Here is a 17,687-nt window from a genome sequence, read left to right as displayed (position 1 = left end):
GAGAAAGAAAAACATTGATGTGAGAGAGAGACACCATTTTCTGCTTCCTGCACTTGTCCCTACTAGGACTGGGGATCAACCTCCAACCTAGGTACTGTGCCACAGCCCGAAGCTTGAACCACTGAGAAACATAGGCCAGGGCAAGAATGGCATTAATTTTTAAAAAAATACATTTTATTGAATTTTTTACAGAGAGGAAGGGAGAGGGATAGAGAGTTACGTAGAAACATCGAAGAGAGAAACATTGATCAGCTGCCTCCAGCACACCCCCTACTGGAGATGTGCCCACAACCAAGATACATGCCCTTGACCGAAACCAAACCTGGGACTCTTCAATCTGCAGGCTGATTGGTGCTCTATCCACTAAACTAAACGTGGTTAGAACTGGCATTAACTTTTTAAAAAATTTTCTTGCAAGTGTGTTTTAAGAAATTATTCTTCAGAATTCATTGCAGCATTAGTACTAAAAAGCATTAAAAAAAAACTGAGTTAGCTGAAACTGGTTTGGCTCAGTGGATAGAGCGTCTGTCTGCGGACTGAAAAAGGTCACAGGTTCGATTCCGGTCAAGGGCATGTACATTGGTTGCGAGCACATCCCTGGTCGGGGGTGTGCAGGAGGCAGCTGGTCGATGTTTCTCTCTCATCAACGTTTCTAGCTCTCTCTCTCCCTTCCTCTCTGTAAAAAAATCAATAAAATATATATTTAAAAAAAAAACTGAGTTAAAGAGTAACATTAGTGCGGTCAATCAGGATAATTCAATAAAAACAATTTCCTTCAGAAACAAATTTGGTTAGTGGACAGGGGCAGGCATGAGAGTGTTCTTGGTAATTATTTAAACTCCTTGTGTTACCTGTAAATTAAATGTTCAAAAGGTTGCAAAGAAATATTTATGAAAAATTTAAAAGTCTTTTATGTGTAAGTGGACAAAATACTGTTGTGCTTATGAAAATGGATACTTTGATGTTTATGTTTAGAAGTTAAAACATAGAGAAACATGAGGATAGAAGTTGGGTGTTTTTTTAATTACATTTGATAAAAATTATAGCTGCAGTTCTAAAAAAAAAAACCTTAAATTTCTGGTCTGGGAATTCTAGGAGTCAGAGAAGTAAAAATTATTTTCATAATAATACTAAGGCATTACATATTTTTCACTTTCACAAGTGTTCTAAGGAGTTTTCTGGAGGCTATATGACTTGATATTCCAACAAACTAAATGAAGAAGCAAATACATGGTTTTCCACCAAGTATTTAAAAGATTTGTAAAAGCGTAGAACAAAGCTACTCATACTCACTAAATTTTTTTGTTTTAGAACGGTTATTTTGGCCCAGTGGCTGAGTGTGGACCTATGAGCCAGGAGGTTGAAGTTCGATTCCTGGTCAGAGCACATGCCCGGGTTGCAGGTTCCATCCCTAGTGATGATTCTCTCTCATCATTGATGTTTTTATCTCTCCCTTCCTTTCTAAAATCAATAAAACTATATTTTAAAAAAAGAGGAAAGGTTATTTTGAGTTAATAAATATTTTGAAGTTTTGAAGATTTAATATCAAATAATATAAATACACGTAGAACTACATACATAATCTTGGCAGTCCTTAAATTGGATATAAAGGGGCCCTTTTACAAAAAAAGTTTGAGAAGCTGAAATATATAGTTTTATTTAGTAAACACTTTTCAGTACTGTGGCCACTAGCCACATGAGGTTATTGAGTACATAAATGTGGGTTAGAAACTGAATTTAAATTTTTTTAAAATTAATTTAAATGTAAAAACTGAAGCAGTGAAAAACTTTGTCAATTACATGTTGAAAGGACATTATCTTGGATATACCGGGTTAAATGAAAGGTATTAATTTCACCTGCTTTTAATGTGGTTACTGGAAATTTGAAAATTATATGTATTGATAGCTTATGTTTTATATATATATATATATATTTTTTTTTTTAATTGATTTCAGAAAGGAAGGGTAAGGGAGAGAGAGAAGCATCAATGATGAGAATCATTGATCAGCTGCCTCCTGCATGCCTCACATTGGGGATTGAGCTCGAAATTGGGGTATGTGTCCTGACAGGGAATCAAACAGCAATCTCCTGGCTCATAGGTCCACACTCAACCACTGAGCCAAGCCAGCCAGGCTCAGGTGATGTTTTTATCAGACAGCTCTATTTTAGAAAAACAATTTTGTTTTCTTTCCCTTTTCAACCTTATAACAACTATTGATGAGAAAGTTAAAGGGGATCAGGTAAAGATAAGAGTGTCTCAGGTCTTTATCTTTTCCCTCCTTTCATAGCATTCAATCATACATAGCCTTGGGGCATTAGAGGATAAGGTGTGGTAGGTCAGATAGTTGAGTGATGACCTTGTAATGTTAGTTTATGGTCTTGCTTGTAGTGGGATACCACTATCACCTAATGAAGTGTTTTCTGATTTTTTCCCATTGCTCTCAAGTTAAATTGCTATTAAGTTACATTTTTTACTTTTAAGAACATTGTTATGAACTAGGTCCATTGCCAGCATTCTCTTCTGCAAAGCTGAGAGGTATGTCTCTTGTCAGACTTAATTACCAAGTTTGGTATTTAGTAACAGCTGTTGAGTGAGTCTGGAATAATCTACCATACAAACACCAGTTGATTAGAAAGCTAGAAACTGAACAAGAAGACCTCTTACCAATGGTAAAAGAAGGCATAAGCACATTTAATGGCTTGATGATTAAAATTAAAATAGTTTTGAAATTTATTTGGTAGATTTATTTCTTCAAGGACTATTTACCAGCAACACCAACTACTAGTGTTAACTAGAAAATATCTCTTAGATTACTTTTAGCTTCATTGTTTCTATTTTTAAAATGAGTTGCTTATTATTTTCTCCCACAGTTTTTATACATAGGTTTAGAAAGACTCCAGCAAGTCAGGTTTTACGTGAGGAAAAAGGAATTTTCAGCCATTGCTTATAGTTTGCTTACTTTGATTACACAAAATTGTTAAATTTATGTTTATCCTTAAGAGTTGTGTAAAACTTTTAGTTTAAATTGTGTTTGAATTATTGAGCAGAACATCTAGTATTAAAATTTTTTTAGAAAATTACAGAAACTTGCCGGAACCAGTTTGGCTCAGTGGATAGAGAGCATCGGCCTGCGGACAGAAAGGTCCCTGGTTCGATTCCCATCAAGGCATGTATCTTGGTTGCGGGCATATCCCCAGTAGGGGGTGTGCAAGAGGCAACTGGTCGATGATTCTCTCTCATTGATGTTTCTAGCTCTCTATCCCTCTCTCTTCCTCTCTGTAAAAAATCAATAAAATATATATTTTTAAAATACAGAAACTTGAAGAGGAGAAATATCTTTAAGTTTGTTATAAAAATGACTTGTTGACTTACGTCAATAAAAGAAAAAGAGAAGGGGGTTAAGGACAAATATGTGATACCTTAATAAAGAAATTAAAAAAAAAGAAAGAAAAGGGAAAAGATAACAAGTGTCACTTTTTACAAAATGGGTGAAATATTCTTGGAAACTATCATGGGTACATTGCTGTAAATTGATCTAAGTGTGAGTTCTTAGATGTTAATTCTTTAAATAGGGTTATTTTAGTAAGTAAAAATGACAAAAAATAAAATAAGCATAAAAAAGGAAATCAACACTCCTTTTAAACCAACTTAGCTTACAGAGTAACTTTAAATTAATTTTGCACTTTCATTTAGCTTTGAAATATTTTTCTTCCATTTATGTTTTGTCATTCTCTAGCTACACGAGGCCAGTGATCTAGTTATACTTATATCAGTTTTATGGCTTAGGGACTGGTACACTGTGAGAAATGCTCAACAACCGTTTGTTGATTGTATATAAGAATATTAGATCTTCTGATTGATATTTCACTAGAAAATTTATGTATATTCTCATCTTAAATTTAAAGTATGAATAAATAAGTTTTCTTCTTAAATTTGTATGTATTTTATTTGTTTTAATCTGTAAATATAAATTTTCTGGGAAAATATAATATGTTGAGGTCAGAAATATAGGCAAGAAAATAATTTCCACTGATAAAATATGAAATCATGGTCTTGAAAATGTTTTATAGCTTGAAAATCTGATAAAATTCTATTGCTGTATTATTATCAAATACTTGAAGCTCTGATTTAAATACGGTAGTTTTTAGGGTATGTCTTAATACAATTACATAAGGAATTAGTTTACCCTGGATGGTTTATTAATAGCAGCTAAGACAACAGCTAAGTTGCAACACAAGCAGACCTTGAAGAGAATGAAGTTTCTGGTATAAATTTTAAAAACTTGAGAATTTGCTTAACAGAGTTCTTTAGTGTATGTGAGTATTATTGGGAGGTACTTTGAAAAATATACTTGAGACTTGTAGTATATTTATACTTACTAATACTTAGTTTCTTTGAGTTGAGCTGGGAGGACTGATTGAATCCTTTGCTTCAGTGAAGCTGCAGATAAGAGTAAGCAGGGTCACCTAAAGATAGATTTACTTAGAGGTTTGGCTGCCTCTCTGGAACCGGTCAGCTTTGAGCAGATTTCCATAAATGGACAGAGCAACTGGAGAGACCCAGTACCTTGGTTGAGAGTGTGGATGATGTGCAACAGGTGGTAAAAACAGTCAGTGGATTTTTTTAATAAATGCTCTCCAAATGACTGGTGTTTAAGGCTGAGCATTTGGGGAATTTTGAGACTAAGTGAATTTTTTTTTTTTCCTTCATTTAAAAGTTTTCTGGCAACAGTTTTAAAAGATTCATATTTTTAGTGTATAGAACTTATGGATTTCTAATACGGTTTTATGGAATTTGTATAAATACTTTCTTTTAGTTCCTTTAGAAGATTAGAAACTTTTAGGACCTTTCACCAAGTAAAACAGTCAGTGTTTTAAGTCAGGATGTGAAATTAATATTTTGTTAAGATAATAAGTTCTTGAATTGCCTATTTTCCTGTAGGGTCATTGGGTTCTTAAATTTCAATACATAAAAGACATACTTGCCTACCCACTATATGAAAGGTCTCTGTTAGGAACTAAAACAGATATGAAGATGAATTAATATAGCCACTCTGATCTCAAAGAGTTTATTGAATTCTTATCTATGTATATGTTTTTTATTAGAGTCACCTCACTTTATTCTTACAACTATGTGAGGTAAGGAATACTACTGTTTTGTATTAGGAAACCCAGACTTATAAAGAATTAAATTGCTGGCCTACTAACAGAAATTACTGGTATAAGTGTCAGAAGATAGAACCCAAGCTCTTAGACCTAAAAGTCCAAACCTGTGCTGTACACTTTACTGCTTCACAAATAATTCAATCAGCAAAGCAACAAACTAAGTTCAAGGAAAGAGTTACAGAAGGTAGTAAAATTAGGAAACGATTCATGAAAAAAAAACAACCACCATAAAAACTCTTTTAAAAAAATTTCTTGGGCAACACCTAGCGAAGTCCTGAAGGAGAGAGAGCAAGGATATTGTGAAGGAAATTCCCACATGCTGGGTGCCCAGTTAACCCAAGAGGGTCAGTGGGAATTTAACCAATTAATTAAAGTAACTTAGAAATATGTGTTTCTGACTAATTTCGATATGCATGATCCCTGATTTTAGTAACAGTATATAAAAATATATAATTGCCTTTAGGATTGTTAATTCATAATCATCCTTATTCTCCATAAGTTAGTTTGGCCTAAAATTGATACAGGTTTAAATTTTTAAGGTTTTTTTTTTTTTTTTTCCTTAGTATAAGATTCAGAAATTTCTCAGTAATTGCTAGCCAATCTCAATAGTTGCTTTATAGTTAACATTCATTTTACAAAGTGAGGATACTAGATTGTTTTGGTGTTTAAAGTATTTCTATAAATAATTTACATAAACTAATATGTATCAGTGATTTAGAGTTATGGCCATAAGAGTTAATTTGTATTTATGACTTCTACAGCAGTGTGTTTTAATTTAGTAATGTGTTCAGTGCATTTTTAATTAAGTAGAACTTATTTTCCCCCCAGTGGAAGCATCAGTTCATAGCAGTAATGCACACTGCACAGATAAGACGATTGAAGCTGCTGAAGCCCTGCTTCATATGGAATCTCCTACCTGCTTGAGGGATTCAAGAAGTCCTGGTATGTGAACTACCCTATTTATATTAAACCTGTCACATCACTTCATGCATCTAGAATGAATGGTTTTTAAGATACAGGGGCATTGTTGGTATTCTCAAGATCTGTTATATATGAATACCTGTGACAGCAGTATTTGATCTTTATTTGTCAAAGTACCCAAGTCTTTAATACTTAATTTTCATAATAAATGAATGCCCAGTATAGATAGACAGAAGTTTATTAAGTTGCTATTTAGACTATCATGCCTTACTTCCTTAACTCTGGTCAATTTATAAACCTTTGTACAATAGTCCTTAAGTGAATGGCAGATGGGGTGGGGGTGTGGTTACCTCCTATGACCACCTTTAATTCTTTATTCTGTGATAAAGTGACTCCAGGGAACAATCTATTGTGGAGCAAGGAGGAAGCCATTTCCTTACACTCCCTTCAGGCTGCAAGTTTTTCTTTTCTTTTGGTCCCTTTTTTCCTTTAAGGCTGCCTTTGAGAGTTATGTTGTCCTAATTCTCATTTAACCTAATTTTAATATTCCAATGTTAATTTTACTTGGTATAGTAAGTTTGGCTCTTCTTCTTCCTTTTTTTAAAAATATGTTTTTATTTATTTTGGAGAGAGGAAAAGAGTGGAAGGAGAGAGGGAAGGAGAGATAGAAACATCTATAATTAGAGAGAATCATTGATGGGCATGTGCCCTGACTGGGAATTAAACCGGGACCTCTTGGTTCATAGGTTAGTGCTAAACCTCTGAGCCACACATCTGGGCTGGACCTATTCTTATAGGACTTTACAATAAATACTAAGAGTAACCAGACTGTTAAAGTAAAATAGGAATCCTGTGTATTCACAAGTATGAGAAGAAAATTGGGACATATTGATCAGTGTGTTAATCCATGAGAGTAGGTATTATCTCTTTATTGAAATAGAAATGTCATCCTAATTATTTATGCACATTGGAAGAAAGCCAGGACAACACTATTGTTTGTAATAGAGTGCCAAATAGCAGTCTTTACTGTTTTAGTGACCCAAAATTTAGGGCTATTTCATTAAATAAAGTTTTAAATTTGCAAAGATATTCATTGGGCTGTAATGAGCATATTTTCCCTTTTTTTCATATTTTAAAATGAATTATAAGTGCTTATCACTGAAATCACATTTATTAAATGTCTTAAATTTTATACTCTAGGCATGAATTAGCTAGTTAGAAAATAATGATGGGTACATGGACAGAAAGTATTAAAGAACTCATTATTTTATTTCCAAATATTTTCCCAATTGTCAAAATAATGCAGTTGTCTATAATGAGCTTAAAAATGCAGAGTGGGGAGAAAGAAGGTTTACAATTGTGAGTATGTGAAATAGGGTTTATTCCTGTATTATTTATTACTTATTGTATTATTTTCCATATGATCAACTATAAACTAACTTTTGCCCCACTCTGTATATAAAAATGTGAAGACTGGAAGGTGACTATTCCCCTTCTTACCCAGAGGATTAACATTTTCTTTTTTTTTTTTTTTTTAAATATATTTTATTGATTTTTCACAGAGAGGAAGGGAGAGGGATAGAGAGCTAGAAACATCAATGAGAGAGAAACATCGACCAGCTACCTCCTGCACACTCCCTACTGGGGATGTGCCCGCAACCAAGGTACATGCCCTTGACCGGAATCAAACCTGGGATCTTTTAGTCCACAGACCGATGCTCTGCCCACTGAGCCAAACCGGTTTCAGCTAACATTTTCTTTAAGTTGATTTTTCTTGCATTTTATTTTCTTACATACTTTAGATCATATTGTATATTCAGCAAGTTAACTTCAAGTTTTTATCCTGCTTTGTTAAATTATTAAACATCACCTCTACTAAGTATTGAATTGTCCACAGTAAGAAGCATTAATGGGGGCAGGAAATTTTAATTTTTCAACTTTTTTTTTTTTATATAGTGGAAGTGTTTGTCCCTCCTTGTGTATCAACTCCAGAATTTATCCATGCTGCTATGAGGCCAGATGTCATTACAGAAACTGTAGTGGAGGTGTCAACTGAAGAATCTGAACCAATGGATACCTCTCCTATTCCTACATCACCAGATAGCCACGAACCAATGAAAAAGAAAAAAGGTAGAGTATATTTATAAATTTCTGGAATGGTGGGTGAAATTTTTTGTATGCAATATATACTGTGGATTTATGATTGATGTTATCTTAACTAGATATTCTCAAAGAATCAGAAATTGAGATTTTCATTTTATATTTTAACATGTTCATACTATTTTAAAAAGAGTTAGTATTTAAGCCCTACAAGTAGTTGCCTGAAAATGAGACCATAATGGGTGTTGGACACACAGAAGGAAAATCAGAGATTCACTACACATTTGTCTGCTTTGTGGCCCTTTTAGGTTCTTGGTTACTTTTTTTTTCCCCCCTTGATTTTCTTTACAGAGAGGAAGAGAGAGGGATAGAGAGTTAGAAACATTGACGAGAGAGAAATCATTGATCAGCTGCCTCCTCTCTCAACCAAGGTACACGCCCTTGATTGGAATCGAACCTAGGACCCCTCAGTCCGCAGGCCGTCGCTCTATCCACTGAGCCAAGCCAGTTTCGGCTACTTGGTTACTTTTTTAAAAAGGAATTTAATCTTGCACTATTTTTCATAATCCTGTCTTCCTACTCTTTTGTGGACATGAAAATAAAAGCACAACTCTTTTTTTGATACCTTCTCTCCCCCCCCCCCCAATGCCTTCTTTTAAATACCAAGATTGCCAGTAGTGATCTATAAGTGAAATAAACTCACTAGTGGAGTAAAGAGAGAGAGTATTTCCACTTAGTTGTCTCCTGCTGGGACATCACTCACCTGATCCTGGTAGATGGGGCACAAGGCTCCAACACATCTCCAACATCCTGAGGAGATGGCCAGTAAGTGGATCCTTTTCCTATTTGAATCAAAGGTAAAACTTGAAATGACACCCTATACAAATTCATACTTATCTAATTCCTCTTTCTTTACATTTTAGAATGGTGGGGGGGAGAAATAAAGGAAAACTTTTTTTTTTAAGGGAAACTTTTATTAAAAATAATGGTGTTTTTCTTTTCTTTATTAGAAGTGCTTCAAATTGATGTGATGTTATCAGGTTTGTGCTTATTGCTGTGAGGGATACAATGAAGATTAGGTCAGAGAGCCTTCCCTCATAATACATCTATATATATGAAAGCCTAAGTGACCGTTCAACTTTTTGAATGGTAGCTATGATGCTCACTGACCACCAGGGGGTAGACACTCAACACACAGGCATGGAAACATGGAACAGACTGATGAATCTCGGATGGAAGGGGGGAGTAGGGAGGGTGGGGCGAGATTAACCAATGATCTTATATGCATACTAGAGGCCCAGTGCAGGGATTCTTCATCCTGGCCTGTGAGGATTGGGCTGAATCTGTGCACCAGGCCTCTGACATCCTCCAAGGGGTCCCGGATTGGGAGAGGATGCAGCCCAGGCTGAGGGACCCACCAGTGCACGAATCTGTGCACTGGGCCTCTAATATGCTATATGATAAAAAGCCAATATGCAAATTGGCCAAACAGCAGAAAGACTAGTCACTGTGACGTGCACTTCCCACCATGGGACAGACGCTCAATGCAGAAGCTGCCCCATGGTGGTCAATGTGCTCCCACAGGGGAGCACCACTCAGCCAGAAGCCCTGAGCCAGGCTCATAGCTGGCGAGCGCAGCGGCGGTGGTGGGATCTCTTCCGTGGCAGCACTAAGGATGTCTGACTGATGGCTTAGGCCCACTCTCTGCCGAGTGCATGAATTTTGTGCTCTGGGTCTCTATTATATGTATCTTTAAAAAAAAAAAAAAAAAAAAAAAATATATATATATATATATATATATATATATATATATATATATATATATATATATTATATATTTCTATTGATTTTAGAGAGGAAGGGAGAGGGATAGAGAGATAGAAACATTAATGATGAGAGAGAATCATTGATTGGTTCCCTCCTGCACGCCCCCTACTGGGGGGATTGAGCCCACAATTCCAGCATGTGCCCATGGCTGGAATCTAACCTGGGACCTTTAGTCCACAGGCTGATGCACTATCCACTGAGCCAAACCAGCTGGGGCAGATTATATGTATCTTGAGAGAGGTATGAATACATGACAGAATTTAAAAGGAAGAAACACTTCTTGCTGTAAATGTTTAAAAGCAAAAGACATACATATTAATAGCCTTGTTTGCCCAGTGCCCACTGTAGCCTTTGGCTGGTTTCATCCAATGGGAGTTGTGACAAAATACTTAAGAAATTTTTAGGTTTATAAGAGGATAGAAAAGTTCATGAAAAGCTGGGATCATTTAGGGTAGATACCAGGACCTCTAGATAAATCAGTTGATCTGTGGAATTAATCAATGTGGTTTGATATAAACCAGGAAATAATTTGCAAATTTAATTTTGATTTTATGTATTTAAAAAACAGATGGCCTTAATTTAAGAATTACACAATACATCATTATTTACTTATTTATTTGTGTTTAAGTACATTTGGGACATACAGTTAAGTAGGTTATTTTTTATAGCATGGTCTTTTGTATTTCTAGAGCTTGTAATATACTGATGTGTGTTGTGAATCTCAAAGGGAAGATAGATGCGGTTTTCCAAAAAGTTATTTGACTGTAGAACCCTTTTCCTACAGATGAATAACCTGTTTCTCAAGTAATGTGGTTTGGGAAATGTTGCTTTATAAGAAAGTAAAGTAAGCCTTTATGGGCTAACCTTTCCATTAAGGAAGTTGGCTATTTTGTGATGTAGGGTACAGTAAAGATGTTTGTAGTAGTACTGATTGATTTGTTCATGTAAATATCATTTACATTGAGAAATTAAGTTCTATTTTAATAAGGAAGCCAGTGAACTTGCCGTTTTTATTTTGGGAAAGCATATTTCTTTTCTTTTTTCATTTTATTTTATTATTATTAAATAAATCTTTATTGTTCATATTATTACAAATGAGAATGTTTAAAATAATAGTTTTTACCTTTTCTCATTTGAACTCAAAGGGCTTGTGAGATTATCAGGTCCTCTGCAGTAACTAGGTAAAGCTTTTTGTAATGATCATCTAGAACAGAAAACAAAAGTTTGCAGTAGAATCTATTTCCATTGCCACGTTATTGGAAAAGTTTAGCAAACTGAGGCTCTGACCATGTAAATAGTATGTTAGCAGAACCTGACTTGCCTTATACATTGAGATTACTACCAACTAACTGCTCTAATCTAAAATTGTAGAAGTGCTTTAAATGTTCTTAGATGAGACTTCCTATATATGCTGAATATATTAATATACAAGTTTGTCTTCATGAATAATGCATTATCAAGGAATCTGCTAATCATGCTTATTATTGTTTTTAATGTATGGTTTCATTATCTTATTTTTTCAGTTGGCCGTAAACCGAAGACCCAGCAATCACCAATTTCCAATGGGTCTCCTGAGTTGGGTATAAAGAAGAAACCTAGAGAAGGAAAAGGTAATTTGGGAAAGGCTATTTTGGAGGCCAGATGATTTTTTTTTTTCAGTCTGAAATATTTCTAGTATGTGCATATGTGGCAGTACTATCTTTTTTTAATATATTTTATTGACTAAAGAGAGGAAGGGAGGGGAGGGGGAGAGAGGGTTAGAAACATCAGTGATGAGAATCATTGATTGGCTGCCTTCTGACCATCCCCTACTGGGGTTTGAGCCTATAACCCAGTCATGTGCCTTGATGGAATCAAACTGTGATATCCTGGTTGATGCTTAACCACTGAGCTACCCTGGCTAGGCAGTACTATTTTCAGTAATGCTTAGCAAGGAGCTTTTCAAACTGTGCTCACTCCTGTCTGCCTGAGTTTCTGTAGGCGTGGATACATGAGGTGAGTACGAAGGGGTAGGCACTTATTTTGGAAAAGGTCTTAAGTGCAATATGATGTACACCCCTTAAGAGCTATTGTTCTAGAGCACATATGTCAAACACAAGGCCCGCGGGCCAAATCCAGCCCGCCAGGCCTTGCCATGTGGCCCGCACCGCGCTGTCATCACTGCACTCCGCTGTCAGTTTATGACGTTGTCAGTTTATGACTGTTCAGTAAACCATTCGGCCCGCGATTTAGGCTGGATTTTAGATTTTGGCCCCTTCTCTGATTGAGTTCGACACCCCTATTCTAGAGCAAGCATGCCAAACTCCCTGCCCACGGGTTGCATGTTATTTGGCCTGTGTTAGCTTGAGTTTGACATACTTGTCTAGAGGATGTGTGTGTATAACAGCCGGCATCCTCATATAGAGCAACTTAGAATTGAAAGAAGGTTACAACTAAGACTTACTTTTGATGCACAATTTCTTAACTGATAGAAGCTGTACACTAAATAATTTAAGGCAAGCTGAATTCAATTTCCCAATCACCAAATTTGAGTCATGTCAGTCAGGAGTCAGAACAAAAATTTACCATTTTTTGCTTTAGAATTTGTATATTTTCATTACGAATAAAAATAGCAACAATCTTCCTACCTTTTATGCTCTCCTAATTTATTGGGTAAGTTGATGTTAAGTAATCCTGCCTAATAAAGAGGGAATATGCTAATTGATTGTCATGCCCTCACAAAATGGCACTGAAAGCCAATAAGGAGGGAATATGCTAATTGACTGCCACATCCTCAAATATGGCGGCTCACAGTCCCTTCAGACCCACCGGGACAATAGGTGTGTGGCATGGCCTGGCCCTCCCCCAGATGGGTATGGCCGATCCATGTGCCTGCCTCCGGAGTCCTCCAGTCTCCTCAGCCCTCCAGCTGCCCAGGGCCGGCTTGAGGCACAGGCAAGCCTTTGAAGGCAGCTGCCCAGCCGCCCAGGGCCACCTGAGGCTCAGGTAACCAGAGCTGGCTGAGGCTTATGCTGCCGGCAGTGGCTGCAGCAGAGGTGGGATGGGGCATTGCCTTCCCCTGATTGCTGGGTCGCCTCCCATCCCTGAGGGCTCCTGGACTGTGAGAGGGGGCAGGCCAGGCCAAGAGATCCCCCTCCAGTGCATGAATTTTCATGCACTGGGCCTCTAGTACTTTAATAATGGTTTCATGTTTGTTCTGGTAATGTAATAGTTAAAAACTGATCACTTCCCATGAATAAATGTTTTCAGACAAGTATTCAATAAATGGATCATTTTATTTTTATTTATTAGTGATCCAGTTCACAAATGTATGCACATTGAAAGGAAATTAATTACAAGAAATATTTTAATATCATTATTCACCTTTCTCTATAATAGAAGTGTCAACCAAATTCACAGTCAACAATGACAGATCAAAACACATGCGTGTGATTGGTGCCAGTGAGAGCTTTATGTGTATTGTGCATGTGCAAGTCAGTTTAACCTCTTATATATAGAGAATAAACTCGCTTAATTAGACCTGTTTTCTGATTTAGTTAAACTTTTTCTAGCCCAGTAAAGCACCCCAACTTCTCTTTTAGGTAATTGTCAACAACACAGCAATAAATACCAACACAAAGCAGATTATTATAGATCATGTAGGGAGAACAAAAGGTAAAATATTTGATCGCAGCAGTGTTTGACTGTACTCTGCTCAGTGAGCAAACCTGAAGTCATTTTCAAGGTCCACCCTTTCTTTTCATTCGGGTCCAGTTTCTAAGCTTTCTAAATCTCCGTTTCTGGCTAATGAAAAGAAAATAGGATTCCATTGAGTTGTCTGTCTTCCCACTCTAGGACTTCTATGAGGATCAAATGAGATGAGGCACATGAAAACACTTCACAGACATTTGGTTCAAGGGTAAAATGTTTGCACCTGGCTATAAAGCAAGTCGTGTTCCTAGGTTGAAGAAACTCCAAGAAGGCTAGTTGCTAGGGAGAGGAAGCTGGGCATTGCTTTGTGACGTCATTACTTGGCACCAATAGCCATAGTTGCTGTGCTGTGCTGTGGGCTGCATTTTGTGCCATGGGGTCTCGGCAGTGTTGGCTGTGATTTGGTGGGCTGTCACTCCAGGGTAGTGGCTGGGCCTGTACCCCACTTGAGGGAAGCCAAGTGTTGCTTTGTGGGTGCCAGGTCCACGGTGCTGTTTCTCTTGTAAACCTGAATTCTATTTAAAATTGTGCTGTATTCTTTTCTCCTGTTACCTGAAAACATAATGTGTATGCATATATTAAAAATATTCTACAAATGTCCAAGTCATATTTACCAGCTGGCATTTTACTTAACGTGTGGGTATTTTGCATTGTGGTGTTTAATCAAGACATTAACATGAGTAGAAGAGTATTGATTTAAGACAAATTTGAGACCCACTAAAATTAATTGTTGTATGTTTTTCCTTCTGGTGGCTGTGGACTTTTTTCTTTGTGCATCATTAAATGTCTTAGTTCTTGAAGTACAACTTTAATGCTCTATGAATTTCAGCATTTTGCTAATAGTGGTATGCTCTGTGCACCTACCATTCCTCTGGAATTATTTATTCCAGTCATATTAATTTGTTTACAAGTCTAGCTGATGGAGGAGCTTCTGGGTATTTAGGTCCACATTCTACTTGCAGGCTATATACTCTGTTGTCATAATTTGTCCTTGGTGGCCCAATAATCATGCCTATCCACCTTGTGTCATATCTTCATCATCTTCAAGGCCCCAGCTAACCGAACCATCACCTACTCATTTTTGTCCTTCAAGTTCTTCCAATAAGTGAAAGTTACGAGGAACTTTATCCCCTGTGGGGACCACCATCTTCTTTTGCACCCTGACCCAGCCATCCCCAGCCATACATCTTGATGTATAGTAGTTGAAAGTGATGTAGTTCAAAGTCGTGTGTGTGTGTGTGTGTATTCATTTTATTTATTTATTTTTTTAAGTATATTTTATTGATTTTTTATAGAGAGGAAGGGAGAGATATAGAGAGCTAGAAACGTTGATGAGAGAGAAACATCGACCAGCTGCCTCTTGCACATCCCCTACTGGGGATGTGCCCGCAACTCGGGACATCGAACCCGGGACCCTTCAGTCCTCAGACCGACGCTCTACCACTGAGCCAAACCGGTTTCGGCTACATATTCATTTTAGAGAGAGGAATGTGGTGGGAGGAAACATCTCTTTTCAATAAATTAATAAGTGCCTTTTGATGAATTTTGATCATAGAATTTAAGCTTATAAAAACATACAAATTTAAATAAATTTATTCAGAGTTTAAATCTGTAAATTAATAAATATGATTCTGTTTTAAGTTCACTTAGTGCTATGCATTATGCCTTTGCCTTTATTGAACTCAAACTCTAGGCTAGGATAATACATGATAGTATAAAATCTAGGATCTCAATTATGTTAGTACCATAACTGGAAATGTACATAGGATGTTATTTTAAAAATCCAGTAAACAAAATAAAACTAAGAAAACAAAGAAAGGGAAAAAAAAATATCCAGCAAACAGCCCGACTGATGTAGCTCAGCAGTTGAGAATTGAGTCAGGAATCAAGAGTTCGATTCCAGGTCAGGGCACTTGCTCAATACAGGCTCGATCCCCTGGTGGGGAGGCATGCAGGAGGCAGCTGATGGTGATGTCTGTCTCTCATCAATGTTTCTATCCCTCTCCCTTATGCTCTCTCTTAAAAAAAAAAAAAAAAAAAAAAATGCAGCTAACAAGTATATTTATGAATTTTGTTATGATGAAAGATACTTTATATCACTTATTAGAAACACAATTTGACACTGTTCAAAGATTGCCAATATAGTCAAGTACTTAATGACAGACTCAGTACATTTGCGTTTACAAGTAGTAAATGATTTTATTTTTATCTAGCACAATTAAATATTTGCTTCTAATATCTATCATTGTTTTCTAAGGAAACACAACCTACTTGTGGGAGTTTCTTTTAGATCTACTTCAAGATAAAAATACTTGTCCCCGGTATATTAAGTGGACTCAGAGAGAAAAGGGCATATTCAAGCTTGTGGATTCAAAGGCTGTCTCTAAGCTTTGGGGAAAACATAAGAACAAGCCAGACATGAACTATGAAACTATGGGACGAGCTTTGAGGTAAGAGCATGAAAGAATGCATTTTCAAACAAAATTTACACATCTCTTCCTATTGTCTATTAGCTGTTTGAAGAGAAGCTGTGAAAATCCCTTATTTATGATAACCTAATTTTGGAGGATATTCTAAAGAAGCTTTCTTAGATTTGGAGATAGATGGGGAAAAGGGAGTTTGGTCTGGATGTCTAAAATTTCAACATTATTGGAAAATCTGTTTCTCCAGAAAAAAATGTGCTTTTGCATTTAGGATTATTCCATAATACAAAATTAAGTTACAGACCTTTAAGAAAATGAAACCCAAATGGAAGTTTCAAAATTGTTAATTTGCTTCAGTTCTTGTTAATTTGCTATAATGGATTTATCTTGACATGAAAATTTCTCAAGTTTTGTCAGTTTGAGAAACCACAAAACTTGTAGTGTACATGACTTTTTCTAACTAAGGGTCCTTGTACATAATTTATGTGACGGTATTCACATATCCCACAGATTCAACTCTTCTAAGCACAGCTTATTATTTTTCCATGTTACATCAGATTGTTTTTGTAATCTATGTATAAATATGAGTTGAATTTTTATCAGTGTTCGTAAAATAGTCTGTATTCAGGTTAAATTACTTCCTTTAAGAATGAACTTTTTGCTACTTTATATATCTCAAGGTTATAGGGACCTACAGCACCAGGTTCCAACTTCATTCCTACTCATGATTCTCAGCCATTTGAACAATCCAGGAAGGAAGTGCTACTTCTTATTTTACAGAAATAAGCGAATGTTTCTGTTATTACCCATTCTTCTTGGTGATTTGATTCATTAAGAACTTTTTCCTTACAGATACTATTACCAAAGGGGCATTCTTGCAAAGGTTGAAGGACAGAGGCTTGTTTATCAGTTCAAGGATATGCCCAAAAACATAGTGGTCATAGATGATGACAAAAGTGAAACCTGTAATGAAGACTTGGCAGCAGCTGCTGATGAAAAGTCATTAGAACGAGTGTCACTATCTGCAGAAAGTCTCCTGAAAGCAACCTCTGTTCGTGGTGGGAAAAACTCGTCTCCTCTAAACTGCTCCAGAGCAGAGAAGGGTGTAGCGAGAGTTGTGAATATCACTTCCTCTGGTCATGATGCTTCGTCCCGGTCTCCTACTACTACCACATCTGTATCAGCAACAGCAGCCCCAAGGTAAGTGAGGGAAACTGTTAGTTGTATTTGCTTTTTTAGAAAACTCCTTGGCAAAATGATATGTTCTTTTTTCAATATTTGCATTCTTAAGAACCCACTGTTGGTCAGGAATTGAAAAGTACCTGATATTTTATTTATTTATTTATTAAAATATATTTTATTGATTTTTTTTTTTTACAGAGAGGAAGAGAGAGGGATAGAGAGTTAGAAACGTCGATGAGAGAGAATCATCGACCAGCTGCCTCTTGCACACCCCCTACTGGGGATGTGCCCGCAACCAAGGTACATGCCCTTGCCCAGAATCGAACCTGGGACCCTTGAGTCCGCAGGCTGATGCTCTATCCACTGAGCCAAACCGG

At 36.5% G+C, this 17,687-nt stretch overlaps 1 protein-coding gene and 1 pseudogene across 8 annotated transcripts in view; one reads left to right on the top strand and one right to left on the bottom strand.

Moving 5' to 3' along the window:
- The window catches only part of ELF2 (E74 like ETS transcription factor 2), an 86,732-nt gene that overhangs the window by 66,566 nt on the left and 2,479 nt on the right, over positions 1-17,687 (top strand). For all 7 annotated transcript variants that reach the window (XM_084884258.1, XM_084884262.1, XM_084884263.1 and 4 more), the window contains 5 exons: positions 5,996-6,109; positions 8,045-8,218; positions 11,539-11,625; positions 15,963-16,155; positions 16,981-17,328. In XM_084884258.1, coding sequence (XP_084740384.1) covers positions 5,996-6,109; positions 8,045-8,218; positions 11,539-11,625; positions 15,963-16,155; positions 16,981-17,328 — 916 coding nt within the window. The remainder of the gene's footprint in view (positions 1-5,995; positions 6,110-8,044; positions 8,219-11,538; positions 11,626-15,962; positions 16,156-16,980; positions 17,329-17,687) is intronic.
- On the bottom strand, positions 12,336-15,953 carry LOC311622845 (ubiquitin-conjugating enzyme E2 variant 2-like; annotated as a pseudogene). The gene has a single exon. The product of its transcript is annotated as a ubiquitin-conjugating enzyme E2 variant 2-like (transcript).

This window comes from Pipistrellus hanaki (assembly GCF_964339955.1).
Source record: "Pipistrellus hanaki genome assembly, chromosome: 5".
NCBI classification, from domain to species: Eukaryota; Metazoa; Chordata; class Mammalia; order Chiroptera; family Vespertilionidae; genus Pipistrellus; species Pipistrellus hanaki.
The sequence above is the reverse complement of the archived record's forward strand: the minus strand, read 5'-3'. Positions and strand labels throughout refer to the sequence as shown.